This window comes from Lepidochelys kempii, chromosome 3 (genome assembly GCF_965140265.1).
Source record: "Lepidochelys kempii isolate rLepKem1 chromosome 3, rLepKem1.hap2, whole genome shotgun sequence".
In the NCBI taxonomy this organism is placed as follows: Eukaryota; Metazoa; Chordata; order Testudines; family Cheloniidae; genus Lepidochelys; species Lepidochelys kempii.
In genome coordinates this window covers 92,846,688-92,865,441 of record NC_133258.1, presented here as the reverse complement: position 1 = coordinate 92,865,441, position 18,754 = coordinate 92,846,688, and the positions used below count along the sequence as shown (strand labels likewise).

Here is an 18,754-nt window from a genome sequence, read left to right as displayed (position 1 = left end):
AAATTTTCCTTTGTAACATGAGGGCTTTGTCCTTTCAATAGACTTTTAAAAAAAGTAATTGGAGGATTCTTGGGTCAATTTAATGCTCATGTAAGTGAGGAGTAAATAGTATTGGAACAGAACCAGCTCTGGGAAGGTCGGTCACATGCCCCCTGCACCTATCTGTCTGTCTGTGCCAGCTCTACATTTTTGCATCCTTCTCTCACCTAAAATCAGCTATTGGCCTAGCATAATAAAAAAAACAGCTGATTGATAAAAATGTAGTTTACATTTACTGTTCCTTGTGAAAAGAATGTTTTCTGACTGGCTGAATTGTTGTCCATCAACAATAAGAATACCCAAACATAATGTAGTATGTATTGATTGGAGATTGACACAAAGTGTGAGCTTTCTTCCCAGTGCAGTGCATACTACCTCCACAGCATTCCCTTTCTGGAGGTCTTGGTATCTGAACGTAGATCCCCTGTATTGCGTTGCCACAGAGGCCATCAGCCTGTGTTCTCTTTGACATATTGATCTATAAAAGAAAAGAATTTTGCAAAATGAATTACCTCCATTCTCCCTACAAAATAAGCTATTATAGAGTTTTGATCAGCAGTTTTACATAGAGTATTATTTCCCTGTTATGGGCTGTGTGTGCTCCATCCCTATAATGGGTGGTAGGGCTGAAACCTTGCTACTGGGCAGAGAAGTGAAAACTAGCCTTTAAAGACTGAGCTTCAAGTTCTGGAGAGAAGATCTGACAGCAATGGCTTGTTAGGCTGTTTGGAGATGGAACTAATAAATATGCCTCCTAAGTGAGGGAAGTCATAAGAAGGTAGCAATTTTTGGGGGTGGAGTGGGGAGAAAGGTATTTCTGACTAGGGAGAGGAGCTCATTGTCTTCTAACTTGGGAGACTTCTGAACCCAGACCCCAGCTAAGGGAAAGGAATAACTGTTTACCTGGATTGTACTGGTGAGGATTATAGTGATACCGTTATGGGGTGTGGAGACCCCATCCAGTGTGGGGTGAGTTCATTCTGTCCTTCAAGATGCCCTCTGTCTCTAGGCAGTGGGACCTAAAGGCTCAAGTCATTAGTGTTGCCCTGATCCGCAGGACGGTAGAGTCTCATGATCCATGTCAATGGGGAAGCCCTTCTCTGCAGTGAGGCCTAGCAGCCAGAGTCAATAGAGATACCCTGGGTTTGCAGGGCAGTGTGGTCTAGTGGCTAGATTCAATAGAGTGGCTGTCTGGAGTGGGGCTGTATGGCCTAGTGGCTAGAGTCAATAGATTTCAGCGTGGTAGCTGTGTTAGTCTGAATCAGCAAAAACAACGAAGAGTCCCTGTGGCACCTTAGAGACTAACAAATTTATTTAGGCATAAGCTTTCATGGGCTAGAACCCACTTAATCAGATGCATGGAGTGGAAAATACAGTAGCAGGTATATATACAGTACATGAAAAGATGGGAGTTGCCTTACCAAGTGCGGGGGGGGGAGGGGGTCAGTGCTAATGAGACGATTCAATTAACAGTAGAATACCAAGGGAGGAAAAATCACTTTTGTAGTGGTAATGAGGGTGGCCCATTTCAAACAGTTGACAAGAAGGTGTGAGTAACAGTAGGGGGAAATTAATATGGTGAAATTCGTTTTTGTAATGACCCATCCACTCCCAGAGTCAATAGAGTTGCCCTCCAGGGTGCGGGTGGGGCTGTATGGCCTGGCAGCCAGTTACAGTTTGGGGGCCGCCACCCAGGGGGATGGTGGCAGGCAGGATTGGGGGATCTGGGCCTTCCCTGCTCCACCGGGTCCCAGCCCAGGGCCCTGGTCAGGGGTGAGGATGCCTGCCACTGAGTCAGCGGGGATCTGTATGCAATATGCTGACTATCGTTCGCCCTCCTGGGCGACTTCCTACTGTACTACTCGTGGTGGTGGTCTGTGCGTCTTTGGGGTCTCCGGGTTCCTTAGCTGGTGCAAATCTCTGTAGCTCAAACTTCCCTGGGGTATCCACAGGTAGCTGGATGTCTGCTTGGGTCTCAGTGCCTCTGGCTTCCACCATCCAGGGTTCCAGCTGCTCCCGGGCAGGAGCCAGCAAGGAACATCCTTCCTGTCCAGGGGTCAGCCCAGACTGAGCTGAGCTGCTCCCTCTTATACTGGTGCTACACCTGGAGCATGCCCAGTAGGAACATAGGGGCATGGCTTCTTCTGCCCACAGTGAGGAGTTGACCCTTCTCCGTCCAGGGCAGGGTGAGTTCACTTCATTGCAGATGCTCAGACTGTAACCATTCTAAGAACTGTCTTTTGTTGCTTTTCCCGACTGGATTCTTAGCTGAAGAAAGCAGCTTTGTGTGGTTTGTGGGCACTTGGAGCAAAGTGGTTTAAATCACTGATTTTAATCTTGCTTTACAACTGTTGCACTTTTGAGCTGCTTGGTAACCATTAAAACATGTTGATTTGCAACTAGATATAGCTGCACTTTACACTTGATTTGGTACTTCTTGTTAATCAGGAAGATACTCTCTATCTGTACACATTTATTTGCTTATATCAGCAGTTATATAGTTTAACATATATTTCTTCTATGAGAGATGTCGCTGTGGGTGCTCTACTTCAGGTCAAGATGCGTCCCAGCACCTTTGATCAGAGATTTCTACAGCAGTATGCCTACGGGCCACACGTGTGCTGTGCCTACCTCACGAGCTGTCAGTGTTTGAATAGCGCGTGCACAGCCTGGGCTCCTTAGTTCCTTCTCTGCCGTCCCTGGCTAGAGACGGAGTTCAGCAGTCCTCTCAGATTTACTCATAGATAGTTCTGTTTTCTCAGTTTAATGTAGATAGTTTAGTCAGAGAGTTACTATTTAAGAAAAATAGTTTATTTTTTAGAGTTATTTAAAAACAAAAACAAAAAAAAACCCCTCGGCTACGGACATGCCCGGCTCCCCTGGCTTCAAGAGATGTGTCTTCTGCAACAAGGCCATTCCTATCTTGGATGGTCATTCACAATGTGTACGCTGTTTGGGGGAGTCTCATGTACCCCAAAAATGCATCAATTGTAATAAGCTTAAAGCGCGAACCCTCAAGGACAGGGAGCGAAGACTGAAACTGCTCCTCTTAGAAAACTCCCTCAGACCCGCGTCTGACCCTGGCCAGCAAAGCTCTTTAAAACCCTCAAGGGAGAAAGGTAAAACAAAGAAATGGCCAGCTTCCTCCCCCTCAGGAGCCGCTCCTCGGCAAAGAAGTCTCAAATGACTACCCCCCCACCCACCAGTGACCGCCGCTCCACGGCTCGGGACTTTTAAGTGTGCAGGCACTGACTGTGAGTCAGCTGTTCAGCTTCCTGGTGCCGAGGCTCAGGGCTTTCAGCTGCCTGCCTCCCACAGCTCTCCCTCGGCAGCCTTTGACAGCACAGTCCGAGAGCACAGCAGAGATCGCGGCACTGCCCTTTGATCTTGCAGTGCCGCTTTCTCACTCGCTGCAGCCGACGCTCCCGGCAACAAGCTGCATCATATTGCCTGCCTGCCCGCCCAACAGTGCCCACGTGTGGGTCACCTACTCCTGCGGCACAGTATGCACACCCAGTGCAACCTTCGGCGCAGCAGATGCGTCCGCAGACTCTGCCTGCACCAACAGCAGCAGCACCAGCACCACTTCAGTTAACCCTTACTCCTCTCCTGCCTTATCATTCCGCACCTGGAGTCATAGCACCACCTCAGTTTTTACATCCAGGGGACTTAAGAGTGTCACATACTCCTCAATCTCCGCTACTTGGCACCGATCTATCACTGGGACCTTCAGCACCCTATCTGCAGTACTCCCCTACCGCTCCAAGCCTCTCAAGTGGAGAAGAGGAGGAGGAAGAGATTGATGACCATATGTTTTCCTTCCAATGTTCCTCCCAGGTTCGCTTACCTACAAGTGGGAGCTGCACTATACCACGCTCCTCCTAGCCTAGTGGCTACCCACACTGGTACGGTAACCCCTGGATGGGACTACCTACCCCCTTTCCTGGGCAATGGCCATACTGGGATCCATGGAACTACACCACGGCACAATCCAGTGTTCACCGTGCCGCCCGTAGAAAAGCTGTCAGGTGCTCCCTGATGCTTTCTTACACGGATAGGCAGATAACACCTGAAGTAGCTGCTCCGTCTGCACAGGACATTGCTCCCCATCCTACAGTGATAGCACCACAGGAAGTCACGGTGCCCTCACCACCCACTATTGGTAAGCTCATTCACTTTCAGGAATTATTTAAAAGGGTAGCTAATGAACTCAAGATTACCCTAGAGGAGATACCAGAAACCCACCATGAACTCACCAACATATTACAAGCTACCTCCTCATCCGAAATAGCCATACCAATTAATGGGGCCATCATGGAACCAGCTAAAATTATCTGGCAGATGCTGGCCACGATAACCCCCACTAGCAAGAGTCTGGACCACAAATATCTTGTCCCGTCGAAGGGTTCGGAATTTCTATTTACTCACCCATCACCCAATTCGCTAGTGGTTGAGTTGGCCAACCAGAAAAATAAGCACCAGCCTTTCCAATTTACCCTATCTGACAAGGAAAACAAGAGACTGGACTCCTTTGGGCACAAAGTGTATTCATCTTCCACTTTGCAATTTTGAGTAGCGAATTACGCGGCGCTCTTAGCAAAATATGACCACAAAAATTATGCTAAAGTAATGCAATTTATTGATAATGTGTCAGAAGACAAACGATAACAATTCAAAGCAGTGGTGTCTGATGGCCAATTGATCTCCCGTATAGCTCTTCAGGCTGCCCTTGATGCTGCGGATGCAGCCGCCAGATCCACAGCCACGACCATTGTCATATGGTGTGCCTCATGGTTTACTACTTTCTCCTTTCCCAAGGAGATACAGAGCACTGTCAAGGATGTTCCCTTTGATGGGGATAAGCTCTTCGCCTCTACAACCAATCAGGTCCTCCATTCCATGAAAGAATCACATGCTACACTCAGATCTTTAGGCATTCAGCCACCTGCCAGAAAAAAGAGACAGTACACATATCAGCCATACCAATGGCCACGCTACCATGCAGCATTTCAGATAATATGATAAACAGCAACAACAACGCCATAGACCCAGAACCCAATGACATCGCCCTCCACAAATGATGACAATCCACCCTTCTGCCTCAAACAAACAAAGTTGAAGCCTTGGTCGAGGGTATAGAAAACCTCCCACCCTCTTCAGCATTGATTTCAACCATCCATTTCTTTGGACACCATTTGCGTCCGTTCCTTGCCAATTGGGAAGCTATTACTATGGACAGATGAGTCCTGGAAATTATCAGATCAGGTTATGTCATCCCCTTCCTCTCTTTACCCCCCCCATCCACCTTTCCACCCCATCCCGCTTCAGGGACCCCTCTCACAAACAGTTGCTCAAGGGGTACAACACCTCATACAACTAGGAGCGATAGAGCAGATACCAACTCAACCCAGAGGGAAAGGGTTTTACTCCCACTGCTTCTTGACAGAAAAGAAAAATGGTGGATGGTGCCCTATCCTCAACTTTCAATATCTAAACAAGTGTGTCAAGAAACAGAAATTCTGGATGGTTACTCTACCAATGATAATTCCGACACTGAAGCAGGGAGATTGGTTTTCAACCGCTGCCCTCCAAGACACATATTTCCATGTCACTATCCACCCTGTCCATCGACGTTTTCTCAGATTTGCTTTGGGAATGGAACTCTGCCAATACAGGGTCCTGCCCTCTGGCCTTTCCACTGCCCCACGTGTCTTCTCAAAAGTGCTAGCAGTCGTAATAGCACATCTCATAAATAAAGGGGTCCTCATTTTTTCTTACCTGGACGATTGTCTCCTCAAGTCGCCCACTCACTTGGAGGCTATCCAAGCAACTTCTGCAACTTGCCTCTCTTCCCCAGGACAGATTCCACACAATGGGTACCCTAATTACCCAGATATGTGCTAGCCCACTGGTTGCAGTCCGAGATTCCCTGCAGCTGTTAGGGCACATGGCCGCCTCCACATTCATGGTTCCAAATGCCTACCTGTACATATGATGCCTTCAGGGGTGGCTAGCCAAGGTATACAAACCAAGTATCCACAGATTAGACAAATTGCTAACTCTGCCTCCAAAGGTCAAGGAGTCGCTCCTCTGGTGGACCTCTCCTATTAATATCTGTGCCGGGATTCCCTTCTGACAAGAACCCCCTTCACTGACCATCACTACAGATGCATCCGTCACAGGATGGGGAGCGCACATGGGTCATCTCACCACTCAGGGCCTCTAGTCCTCTACGGAAACCCAGCTTTATATAAATCTACTAGAGCTCTGAGCCATATGCAATGACTGCCTCCATTTCCTTCCCATTATCCAAAACCGCAGAATTCAGATCTTGACAGACAACATCACATGCATTTTCTATGTGAACAGACAGGGGGAGCCCAGTCCCACTCCCCTTGCACAGAGGCAGTAAAACTATGGAATTGGTGCTTTCAACAAAATATCCATATCTCTGCCTCATACCTGCCTGGTTCTCAGAACACCACCAAACTCAGTCGATCCTTTCCCCATACAGCACGAGTGGGAACTCAACTGTGCTATCCTATCCACCATTTTCCAGACCTGGGGTTATCCCCAACTAGATCTATTTGCCACAGCACTAAACAAAAAATGCCCAATGTTCTGCTCCAGAGCCGGCTTGGGGAAACACTCTCGAGGAGATGCCTTCATGCTTCCATGGGCCGACACTCTAACGTATGCATTTCCACCAATACCTCTGTTGAACAGAGTAATACAGAAGATAAGAACAGACAAATCCAACATCATTCTAATAGCCCCATCGTGGCCCAGACAACCATGGTATCCCTTCCTCATGCAGATGTCGGTCAAGCCACCGATTCTCTTTTCCCCCCCTCAGCAACCTCCTATCACAACGCAGGGGCCAAGTATTTCACCCCGACATACAGTGACTCCACCTGAGGGCCTGGCTAATCAATGGTTCTCTAATGAGGAGTTAGCATGTTCTGAACAAGTGCGGACAGTCCTACTACACAGCAGGACACACACCATGTGCACTACTTACCTTATATAAATGGAAGAGGTTCACATCTTGGTGTACGGCCAAACAGACCTCCCCAGTTTCCACCCCACTCCCGCTGACACTGGATTACCTGCTGGACCTTAAAACATCAGGTCTCTCCATGAGTTCCCTCAAGGTCCACCTCACGGCAATCACCACATTTCACCATAAGATTGACAACACTGTGGTCGTTGCCCATCCAGTAACCAAAAGGTTCCTGAAGGGCATCCAAACATTATATCCAGACGTAAATCCGCCTGCAGTGCTCTGGGACCTTCACCTAGTCCTCAAAGCTCTGATGGATAAACCCTTTGAGCCAATGGCTACCTGCTCCCTTCTCCACCTATCTATGAAGACTGCCTTCCTGATAGCAATCATGTCTGCCAGATGAGTGGGAAAAATGGGAGCACTGATGGTGGAACCTTCATATACCACATTCTTCCATGATAAGGTCACACTCCACACACATCCAAAGTTCCTGCCTAAGATGCACTCTTCCTTTCACCTCAATGAGCCAATACACCTACCAACATTTTCCCCCAAACCCCACACTAATGCTTTTGAAACAGCAGTGAACACTCTTGATGTGCGCAGAGCACTATCCTTTTACCTAGATAGAACAAAGCCCTAAACAAAGTTTAGGAAAAGCCCCAAACTTTTTGTCTCTACCACTTGGCGATCACAGGGAAAAGCTATCTCTACCCAGAGACTCTCCAAATGGATTGCAGACTGCATACGTCTCTGCTGCCAACTGAAGCAAATACAACCCCCTACATCAAATAGGACACACTCTCTACTAGAGTTGTCTCCACTTCCACTGCCTTTCTCTGTAATGTCCCGCTTTCTGACATAGGCAAGGCAGCGACCTGGGCATCGAACCTTATCTTCGCCAATCATTCTGCTCTCGTGCACACGGCAGCATCCAACAGCAGGATGGGTAGAGCTGTTTTGTCAACAACTGTCTTACCTGATCCGAAGTCCCAACCATCCTAAGGGATACCGCTTTTCAGTCACCTGAGGTGGAGCACCCACAGGGACATCTCTCTCTCTCAAAGAGGAGGTTACTCACCCTGTGCAGTAACTGAAGTTCTTTGAGATGAGTGTCCCTGTGGATGCTCTACTACCCGCCCTCCTTCCCTCTACTTCAGAATCTGGAACGTGCTCCATTGTCGAGAAGGAACTGAGGAGCCCGGGCCATGCATGTGCTGTTCAAACACTGACAGCTCGTGAGGCAGGCACAGTGCATGCGTGGCCCATAGGGCTACTGCTGTAGAAATCGCCCATCAAAGGCGCTGGGATGCACCTTGACCTGAAGTGGAGCATCCACAGGGACAGTCATCTCGAAGAACTGCACAGGGTGAGTAACCTCCTCTTACTCAGATTCTTAATATTTACATTTTATTATGTAAAAATGGTGAATGATGCACTTATTTACTAGATTAGTTTTTTACTTGTTATTTGTATCAAGCTGCATTTGTCTGTACATTGGAATTCAATGAAAATGCACAAAAATTGCATTTTAAAATGGTTTTATTAGTTGAATAAAACTACTTTGAAAAACAAAGTAAGTTTACCAAACATGTTTTGTATTTTAAGATAATTGATTTATGAAACAAAAAACATATATAATCTGTAGTTAGTGTGTTGAACTGATTGCTTCTGGTCACTATGTCCTTTAAGATTTTAGGAATAGGAGACCTCATCGTCTCACAATTTGTTTTTATTCATAGATTGAGGAAAATGAGGTTTCCTTCTTTTTCAACTCCCAGCTGGTTTCTTAACTTTGAATGAGTTAGTCACTGAACTGAACTAGTAGAATAAATTGAAATGAGGTAAATAGTTTTGCTGTACCTGCAGCAGAGGTAGCTACTGTCAAAAGCTGGGTTAGCACTTCAATAAACCTGGTTCCAGATGCTTAGCCAGTGATTTCCAACAGTTCGGTCACTTGGCTTTCTTTAAAATTTCATCAGCAAACATACTGCTTAAATATATACATATTAAAATTTAATTCAAATGATTGTAATAGATTATAGTAAATTGAGTCCTTAGCATTTTAAAGAGGAAAATGTATTTAATTTATATTAAGATAATTTAATTTAAATTTTTAAAAAAATAATTTTTTGTCTTAAAAAATCATCAATTTTTATCCACCCTTATTTGGACTAGGTGGACGGAAGCTGCTCCACATTTGTTTTGTTTGGATCTGTAGTCCAAAGGAAACTTCCCAGTGATTTTTATTTTCCTCTGACTGAGGTTGGAACAATTTTTTTTCTCTTTTTTGGAGGCATAACTTAAAGGGGCCATGACCTCAACCCCTAGGACTTCCCAGCAGTCCAGTTACACTTCTACTGTAGAAATTGCATGAGCTAATCAAAATGGTTAATTTAATGCTGTTTATTAGTGACTGCAAAACAATGTTTTAAAAGGGCTATTTTGTTTCTAGCCTTACAGCAGCTCATACAATTGTTCAGTTTACAAAGAAACTCCTTGATGAAAATATTTCTGTTTTGTCTGGATCCGAGATGTTGCCAGCCCTTAAAGGAGCTTTCATTTTTGTGTGTCGTCAGATGTATAGTACCTGTGAAGGTCTGCAGGTGCTGATTCCTTATGGTTTGCATGAATCCATTGCTGACGCTTGGAAGAAGGTAACTGTCTTATTGCAAACATAAGTTTTTTGTGAACAATAAAAATATATCTTTACTATTATATTGCTCTTCAGATTAAATCCTTTATATTTAATTTACACTGTAGTAGGGGTGCTTGAGCGGCAAAGAGTCCTGTGGCAACGTATAGACTAACAGACGTATTTTATGTAGGGATAAATGGACACAAATCAGATATTAGGAACGGCAATATACAAAAATCTGTAGGAGAACACTTCAATCTCTCTGGCACACAAGAGCAGATTTAAAATAGCCATCCTGCACCAAAAAATCTCCAGGACGAGACTTCAAAAAGAAACTGCTGAGCTTCAGTTCATTTGCAAATTTGACACCATCAGCTCAGGATTAAACAAAGACTGTGAATGGCTAGCCAACTACAAAAGCAGTTTCTCCTCTCTTGGTGTTCACACCTCAACTGCTAGAAGAGGCACTCATCCTCCCTGATTGAACTAACAGCGTTATCCCTAGCCTGATTCTTGCTTGCATGTTTATACCTGCCTCTGGAAATTTCCACTACATGCATCTGACGAAGTGGGTATTCACCCATGAAAGCTTATGCTCCAATACGTCTGTTAGTCTATAAGGTGCCACAGGACTCTTTGCCGCTTTTACAGATCCAGACTAACACGGCTACCCCTCTGATACTTGGTATGCTTGAGAAGACCCTTTATTGTACAACACTTGTGCTCTACAGATAATTCCCATTCCTGAATCTATGCATCTGCATGCAGGCATGGCAGGATCCCATTTATAACTTGGAAGTTTTATGCCTTTGTATTAAACTGGGAAATTTTATACCATACCTGATGAAGTACATAGGCTGCCCTCGGTTGTCCACAGGTTAATTTATTTTTGAAGATTGTCCATGAAAGAGCTCCTCTGGGATTGTGTCCCACCACTGGTCAGTGCTCATCACATGTCAAAGGAAGATTCCAAAGTATCACTTTCTATCGCCAATCTTTTCTAATCGCCACTCTTGGTTCCTGGGCTTGTAAAATTAAAACAAACAAAAAAATACTTTAGTCATTTTTTAAAATGAATTTTCCTATTTTGGGGGGGGGGGGGAAGACACACAAAAAAGGTATTTCAAACTGTGAAATTATTGGTTAGACCCAACTGAGATTCCCTAACACTTGCACCTATGAGGCCTGCACAAGGGAGCTCTTACCTTGTGTACCTTAGCAACAAGCCTGTCCTAGAGAGCCATTCTCCTGAAACTTGAAGAGCTGTGCAGCTTTTACTTTACAATATACTCAGTGAATAAACCATTTTTCAAATCTATTTCATTCACTAACATTTTCATTGCTCAGATAGGCTAGTCATGCACACGAGCAACATGTTCTTATATAAGCATGTTGTGAGCTTAGCATAGTCATTGTGAATGTTGCACATTCCGAGAGTGCAGTTGTCAAACAGTTCATAACTTAGTCAAATCAAAACAAATGTTTAAGAGGATGAAGATTTTCATGCCAAATTTCAATTTTCTTCCCTCAAGCACTTTGAGGCTAGAGTTGATTTCAAGTAAGTCACTGAAATATTTCAATTAGGAAAGTGGTGGAATTTTTTCTTTTCCCTCATGCTCAAAAATGAATGGAACATTTTAGCTCAAATATTCCCAAAATATTAACTTGCAACAGAAACCAGCCCAGCCCTGGAAAAGAAAAGTCTTTGAAGGTTAAATTTTCAGAAAGATATGATACTGAAGTCGTGGGGAAGGGAGGAGTTAGAACGGAATAGCTACGGCTTCCACTATGTTACTGTATATACACCCTATGATTAATGTGAATACAATATATATGTATGTACAATATTAATTAAGTAATAATTTAAAGTAATATAAACAGTCACAAATCTAAATTTAAGCATTCATTTACAGTAATCTAAAGTCTGAAAAAGAGATACTTAGAATTATCAGTTAATTTTGGATATTTCTTGCCCCTGTTGTGCACAGGTACTGCAGTGAAAGGCAAAGGTTAATTATTCAAAATAGTGAAAATAAAATAAGTAATTACCAGAATCTCAATTTTATAATGATAAATTAGATTTCTAATTGAACAAAGCTGATCTTGAAGCTTATGCTGTCTGTTGCATTGAGAACGCTGGACTAGAATTCTGCGGACTTAAGTGAACGAGTTTACATGTATTGTGCTATAATTTATGTAACTCAGCAAGTTGTCTAGTCTAGCTTAAACAGTCTGTCTTACTTTATTTAATTTTTACGACATGAAATCTTACAAGCTTTTGATGGGCATTTCCAATTACCTGCTGTGATGAAGTGCTACAAGTGATATAGGTAGGCATACGTACACACCTCTATGCACATTAAATTCTCTTGTCATAGTACAGAACATCATTTGGACAAAAAACCTAAATTTGACATACAGAAGATGAATATGAAGAATTAGAATGAAAAATCCATCAAACATATAACTGTGATACAGCTCCTGTTCCTGTATCTCACATCAGAGACCAAGTTGAGATTACAGTGTGAATGTGCCTTACGTTCATCCCTAATGAACTGAATGAACTAGTAGAGAAACTGAGTTTTCAGCTTCGCCATCTTGGATATTTTTGTTCGTAGTTTTCCATTCCTGGTTTCTTCAAATTAGCTTCAACTTATAAAAAGCTTTACGAGTTCCAGACATTGGTAATGTAACAAAGTGTTTGAGCAGGTGATAAATCTCTGAAATTAAGAGTTGCTAGTTTTAAAGAATAAATCTGATGATTTTTAAAAGTTTCTAGAAGTATCAGAGGCAAGCACATTGCCATTTTGTAAGGTGTTGGAGTCTTCGCCCAGCAACAAACATAAGTTACTTACTCATAAAGTATAAAAAGGTTACTCATCGTGTGGAATGGTTTATTATTAAAAGGTAATTCCAAAGTAACAATGGATGCCACCCCTCAACCTAAGCACTTTTTCCCAGGGTTGGCTGTTTCTGGGTTCTCTCTTTCAGGACCTGTCTGGCTCAAACCCTAGTTTCCCTGGCTAGAGCAATACTCCCACTTCCCTTCTGTTTATGGTGCAATCTGATGTAGAGTATCTTCCAGAGCATGTGAGCAGTAAGAAACTTGTAGATACTTGCAAGATTCTGACAGCTGCTAAGAGTGGGGCAATGGGAGAATCCCATTACTACCCTACAAAATAAAAACTGTAAAAATAGTTTGAAAATATAACCCAAATGTGTCAGCTTTTTCTTGATACTAACATGTGGACTCACCGTTGGGACACTTATAAATCTCAACTTTTTATTCTTACAAATATTTTGATCATGGTATCTCTTTCCCAACGAACGGACCTTTTTGCTTTTCACTCTTTTAGCACTGTACTTCTGAACATGAGCACTTTTCAGTAAGACAGATAAGGAACAGTTTCACTCTGCAGGGAAAGCCACTAAAAAGTGCTCATGATCAAGTATATGGCAGTAGTAGAATTCTGGGGCAGACGCTGGCATGATTAAAAAGAAGAAGATAAAAAGAGAGTTGAGAGACCCAGAAAAAGCAACAGCATACTACACAATGATATTATGGATGTATATGGTCATGTGTATGTTACAATATAACTTCATTATGCTCATTGAAATTACACATCTGAAATTATATAATCTATAACATCCATTATCATTTGATTAAGTAGTGTAATGTCCCCATCATTGCTTAAAACCTAAAAATCTTAAATCGTTGATCTTAAATAAAGTATTTTCTTAAATTTTTTTTTCAGATATCTTTTACATTAGCATCCCCATCAAAAGTGTTGACTTTTTTTTCTGAACGTTGATAGGATTGTTTGGTATATTTAATGTTGTATAGATGATTCAGAAGGTACTTCTTACTTCAGATCAGATCAAAGCTAATATGCAGTAAAGACACCAGTATCCTACAGTTAAGGACAATGATTTCTGTAGATGCAAATGGAATAAAAAGTTATTCCTTTTTCTGTGTGAAATTTTGTAATTAAAAACAAAACAAAGTTATCTACAAAATGTCAGAGTGTGTGTAGTTTTCTTTTAAGTAAGATTGGAAAAATATATTTGCAATTCTTTCTATACCACATAAGATATGGAAATAGAATTACAATTTTTCAGATTTTTTTCAGGATTTTTTAGCTCTGCTGATAAATAAGTGATATAGAAAATATTTACTTAACTACCTTAATATCTTCACACCTCTGATAAATATTCCACGGTATTTTACAACTTGGCAGATAGGTGTTTATTAATGAAATTGAACTAGTCTGATTCAGAATTCTGGCACACTATGCCAGGACATTCTGGATCTAAGCGTTTATTTTGGAGATTATTAATTTTGTTTTATTTTGTATATTGTAATGTTAGGTATTATTTCCTGACACTGAATTTCCTTACCTCACATAAAAGGGTACTGATAAAATCTCAGTATAGTGACAATCATCATGTTTTGAATTATACAGTGCCATGGTCAAAGGAAAGCATAGGAGATTTTTTTTTTTTTAAAAAAAGAAAACCAAAGAAAGCATTGAGGGGAAAAAAGGTACCAAAACTTTTACAAGACATAAAAAAAAGGCCTGACTGGAGAGTCAAAGGTTATTTGGAGACCAGGGCCATTTACATTTCTGGGTCAATTGTGACAAAAGAGCTATGGGAAAAATATAATAAAAAGAAACAGACCTAACATTGAAGGGAGGGACTCAGAGTACAGGATATCATAGCCAAATGATGTTGGATGTGTTGAAGTTGGAATGGTGATTGGAGTAGCACAGTTTGGGTGAGTTGCTCCTTTGCTGACCGTGGTCAAGAAAGAACTGACTAGGAGATTTCAAGAGTTAATGTTTAGTCATTAGTAGCTGGGGTAGTGACTTGTGCTTCCATCAGCTACTACTGACCAAAAAATACCTCAAAAACTTGGGAAGTTTTGCCTGTTCTCACACTAAGGAGCTGAAACCCAGGAGTGAGACTCCTACCAGAATGACATACTTAGAGAAGCAGAACTACAATGTAATTCCCCACTACAGTAGCACGTATGACAGTGTGCAGTTTTTTTTTTTTTTCCTTTTTTGCTACTGTCATTTAAAAAATAGTCTAGGAACTGAAAAACTATGAAAGAAAGGTCCATAATAAAGTTATATTTTATTAACAGAAATTATAGTGTCACCTTGAAATATATTCCCTTTAAAACATATTCAGGGTTTATTTAATCTAATTTATTTTATCTAACTGAGGCATTTATATGGCCCCATTACTATAGTAGCTGAGTGCCTCAGAATCTTTAATGTCTTTGTCCTCACAATACCCCTGTGAAGCAGGGAAGGACTATTTATCCCCATTTTACATATGGGAATCTGTGACACACAGAGGCTTAGAGCCAGATTTGTAAAGGTATTTAGGTACCTAAAGGTTTCAGAGTAACAGCCGTGTTAGTCTGTATTCGCAAAAAGAAAAGGAGTACTTGTGGCACCTTAGAGACTAACCAATTTATTTGAACATAAGCTTTCGTGAGCTACACGAAAGCTTATGCTCAAATAAATTGGTTAATTTGAGCATAAGCTTTCGTGTAGCTCACGAAAGCTTATGTTCAAATAAATTGGTTAGTCTCTAAGGTGCCACAAGTACTCCTTTTCTTTTTAGGTACCTAAAGTTGCAGATAGAAGCCAGAATGCCTTTTAGAATTTGTCCTTAAGAGCCTTGTGTACAATCACATGGGAAGCCTGTTGACCAAGCAGGGAATTGAATTCAGATCTCCCACGTTCCAGGCTAATGCCCTAAGCACTGGACCATCCTTCCATCCTTTTTCTTATTGGTAGTCAGAACTTCTAAGAATGATGTAATAATAACTGCATTTTTTATTTCATAGGCTAGTTCACTTTCAGAAAGGATTCCTACTCCTGTACCTGGGGCAGACTCCATTTCATCAGGAAATCAAGAGTCACAAAACATGTAAGTATTGCTGCGTCTATTCATATTTGGGTAAAATACACAAGTCCACTGCAGCCCAGATTTGTTGACCTTCAGGACAGTTATTATGCCCATTTGTTTTCTTAGGCTTTTGCCAGGAGCAGGTTGGTAGCTACAAGAAGGTACATATCTTGAGCTGAGGTTTCTCATTTTAGACCTCCCTAGCACAGGGCTCATACAGTCATAAAGTTCTTCCCAGCTTTGTGTGGTTTTACTAAGTTCTATGTAGATTTGGCTCATAATTTGCTGTCTATGTGGATCAAAACTCGTTGGGGAAAATATGAATTAAAAGACGTAAAACAAAATAGTTGACACAGTTTTTCTCTCATGGCTTTGATTGTGTTATTAGTTAAAAATCCTGTTTTGTAGAATACCATCAATGCCTTCAAAACATCATATAGTGAGATTATCAGAATACTGGCTGAAAGCTAGTCACACAGTGAGAGAAAAGACATCTCTCCTTTGATGTTAATACAAACTTCATTTCCCCATTAGATGCTTGTATGTTAAGTTTTATATTGGTGAGAAATACGTGAACTCTATACTGCATGTGAATGTGGGGTGTTAAAAAATGTAATTAAACACTAATGATAGACTTATGTGTATCTTTCTTTACTTTTAATTGTGTGGGATAGTCTCTAAAAAAGCTTCCATACTTAATTTGTACAGGAATTACAATATTTGTTGTTGGTTTATTTTTTTCCCTTTTGTGAAGTGACTGTAGTGACTTTAAATCAGTGTTGAGAAAGGAAACCCTATATGAAGTGCTCTGCTGGAGATCACTGTCAATAGTAAATTCCAATGAATTATAAAGTACAATCCCTTCCTAACTGCTGAATTTGACAGTTTTTTATGGAATAAGAGACTCCAAGAAATTATTTTTAGATAAAGCTTTTGCTTCCCACTGAACAAGAAATGACTTCAAGATTCTAGGTACAGGGGCTAAAGTCTAGGGTGGTGTTTGACTATGGTTGGAAGTGTGGTTTCTGCTTATATCTGTCAAAGCTGCTGGTGGGAATCAAACATCCACCAGGGGAGCTCAGACCCAGATGTGAGAATCCAGTAAGGTGATGTGTTCAGGGAAGCAAGATTACAAGGCGAATAGTGATGGGATGGTGTCTGGTGAGAGATCATTTAAATGCTGGGCTTCTCTTTCTTGGTTAGAGGATGGTTTGGGTGTATTCACACTTGCTTCTAATCAGGGTGAAAGTAACTTAAAGGATTTACCGGGTACTCTGGAGTCCTAAGCAGGGGTGTGTGGCCTTGACCGGAAGAGGTGGGGCCTTTAAATACCCAGGCCCTTTAAATGAAGATTTAAAGGCCCCAGGGCTCCGGCTCCGGCTGCGGCTGGGAGCCCCTGGGCCTTTAAATCACCCCGGAGCTACCAGCTGCAGAGGCAACTGGGAGCTCAGGGGCGATTTATAGGGCCCTGGGCTCCAGCTGCCGCAGTGGAGCTCTGGGCCTTTTAAATCACTGCCGGAGCCCTGCCGCTGCTACCCTGGGGCTCTGGCAGCGGGGTTTTGGGGCGCTTTAAAAGGCCTGGGGCTCCCTGCAGCGGCCAGAGCCCCTGGCCCTTTAAAGAGCTGCTGGAGCCCTCCCACGGCTACCCCAGGGGCTCCGGCAGCAGGGCTCGGGGGCGCTTTAAAGGGCCCGGGGCTTTGGCCGCTGCAGGAAGCCTGGGGCCCTTTAAAGCGCCAGCCTGGAGAAGCTGGTCCTGTGTGGCACGGCGTACTGTCTGTTGCCGGTACACCGGACCGGACCGGACCGGCTTACTTTCACCACTGCTTGTAAAAGTCATCTTTTCCCCTGTCACCCTACCAATTCATATATATATATATATATATATATATATATATACACACAGTGTTTCTCACTGAACATGGAGTCACTAGTATCTGGACTCCACTGGACACATTTTAATCCACCTCAAAAGTGGAATAGTTTGGAAAGAATGCACATATGCTTACTGAGCCCACATGTGGGTTATTGTATGTAACAGCACCTCATTTTCATAAACACCGCCCCTATTTTCTAGCATTGTTTCACGTCTGGTATAACTCCTACAAAACAGTTTTAATAATATTTTGCAGTTACATAATGCTTTTTATCTGTAGCTCTCAATATGCTTTACAGTGGTGAGAAAGCAATCTTATTCCCACTTTACAGATGGGGAAATTGAGACACTGAGAGGTGACTTACACACAGTAAGTCAGCAGTAGATTTGAGATTTAGAGCCCAAGTCTTCTGGCTCCTGGTCATGTTATCTATTCACTAAACCATCCTATCTTACCATGTGAGATCTTTTCTGTGATCTTGAATTTCGATGCAGTATTTGTATTCCGTGCCGCTGTTCTGTACATATTTTAACCCTCAAGAAGTAGTTGATCTTGCTACCATACACATAGGTCCAGTGAAAGATTTTTTTAAACTGAAAAGTTTATATTTTCTCTTGCTTTTCACTACTTTTATTTTTAAATCTTGTTTGATTCATTTTATTTTTCTATCATTTTCAGTATGGTATGGGAAGAGACTTTATTAGATGATTTATTAAACTTTGCTGCCACTCCAAAAGGTGGTCTTCTTCTTCAGAATACAGGAGCCCTCAATGAATGTGTAACCTTTATGTTCAGCAGATTCTCAAAAAAACTCCAGGTAGGCATGTCAGAGTCTAGTACAATCACTTTTTTAATTAAGGTAATTAGAAGGGAAAACCATAAACCATTGTTTATCTGTTGTTTTATTGGAAGAGTTGAGTTAAAATGTAATCTGACATTCTAAATGCATGGTACATGATTTTATTTCAGTCGTTACTCTGTAAAATGTCAATAAGAATGTCAGATATTGTCACTGTTACTTTTTAGCTCAAAATGTTAAGCAAAAGGATACTTTTTACCCTACATTTAATTTTGGAACCTAATCCTTAGTCAGACGAGTGCTCAGTGATATATGTACACTGAAATATATGTACAGTGGTTGCCAGTAAAACGGCAAGATCTAACATGCCAGACATCAAATTACATAGGGAATTATGCGTTCAATTGCGGAGGCAAAGTATGTTATCACATGGAATTTTTAAAGGTTTTTTGGCCCCTACTCTTAATTGGTGG

The 18,754-nt window shown here is 42.1% G+C and overlaps 1 protein-coding gene across 13 annotated transcripts in view; it reads left to right on the top strand.

The window, feature by feature from the left end:
- TBC1D32 (TBC1 domain family member 32) overlaps nucleotides 1-18,754 on the top strand; it is a 180,188-nt gene that overhangs the window by 37,384 nt on the left and 124,050 nt on the right. For all 13 annotated transcript variants that reach the window (XR_012158036.1, XM_073337176.1, XM_073337184.1 and 10 more), the window contains exons 17-19: nucleotides 9,501-9,702; nucleotides 15,547-15,629; nucleotides 18,161-18,299. Coding sequence is in view for 12 of the 13 variants with exons in the window: in XM_073337176.1 (XP_073193277.1) it covers nucleotides 9,501-9,702; nucleotides 15,547-15,629; nucleotides 18,161-18,299 (424 nt within the window). In the remaining variant the exon portion in view is untranslated. The remainder of the gene's footprint in view (nucleotides 1-9,500; nucleotides 9,703-15,546; nucleotides 15,630-18,160; nucleotides 18,300-18,754) is intronic.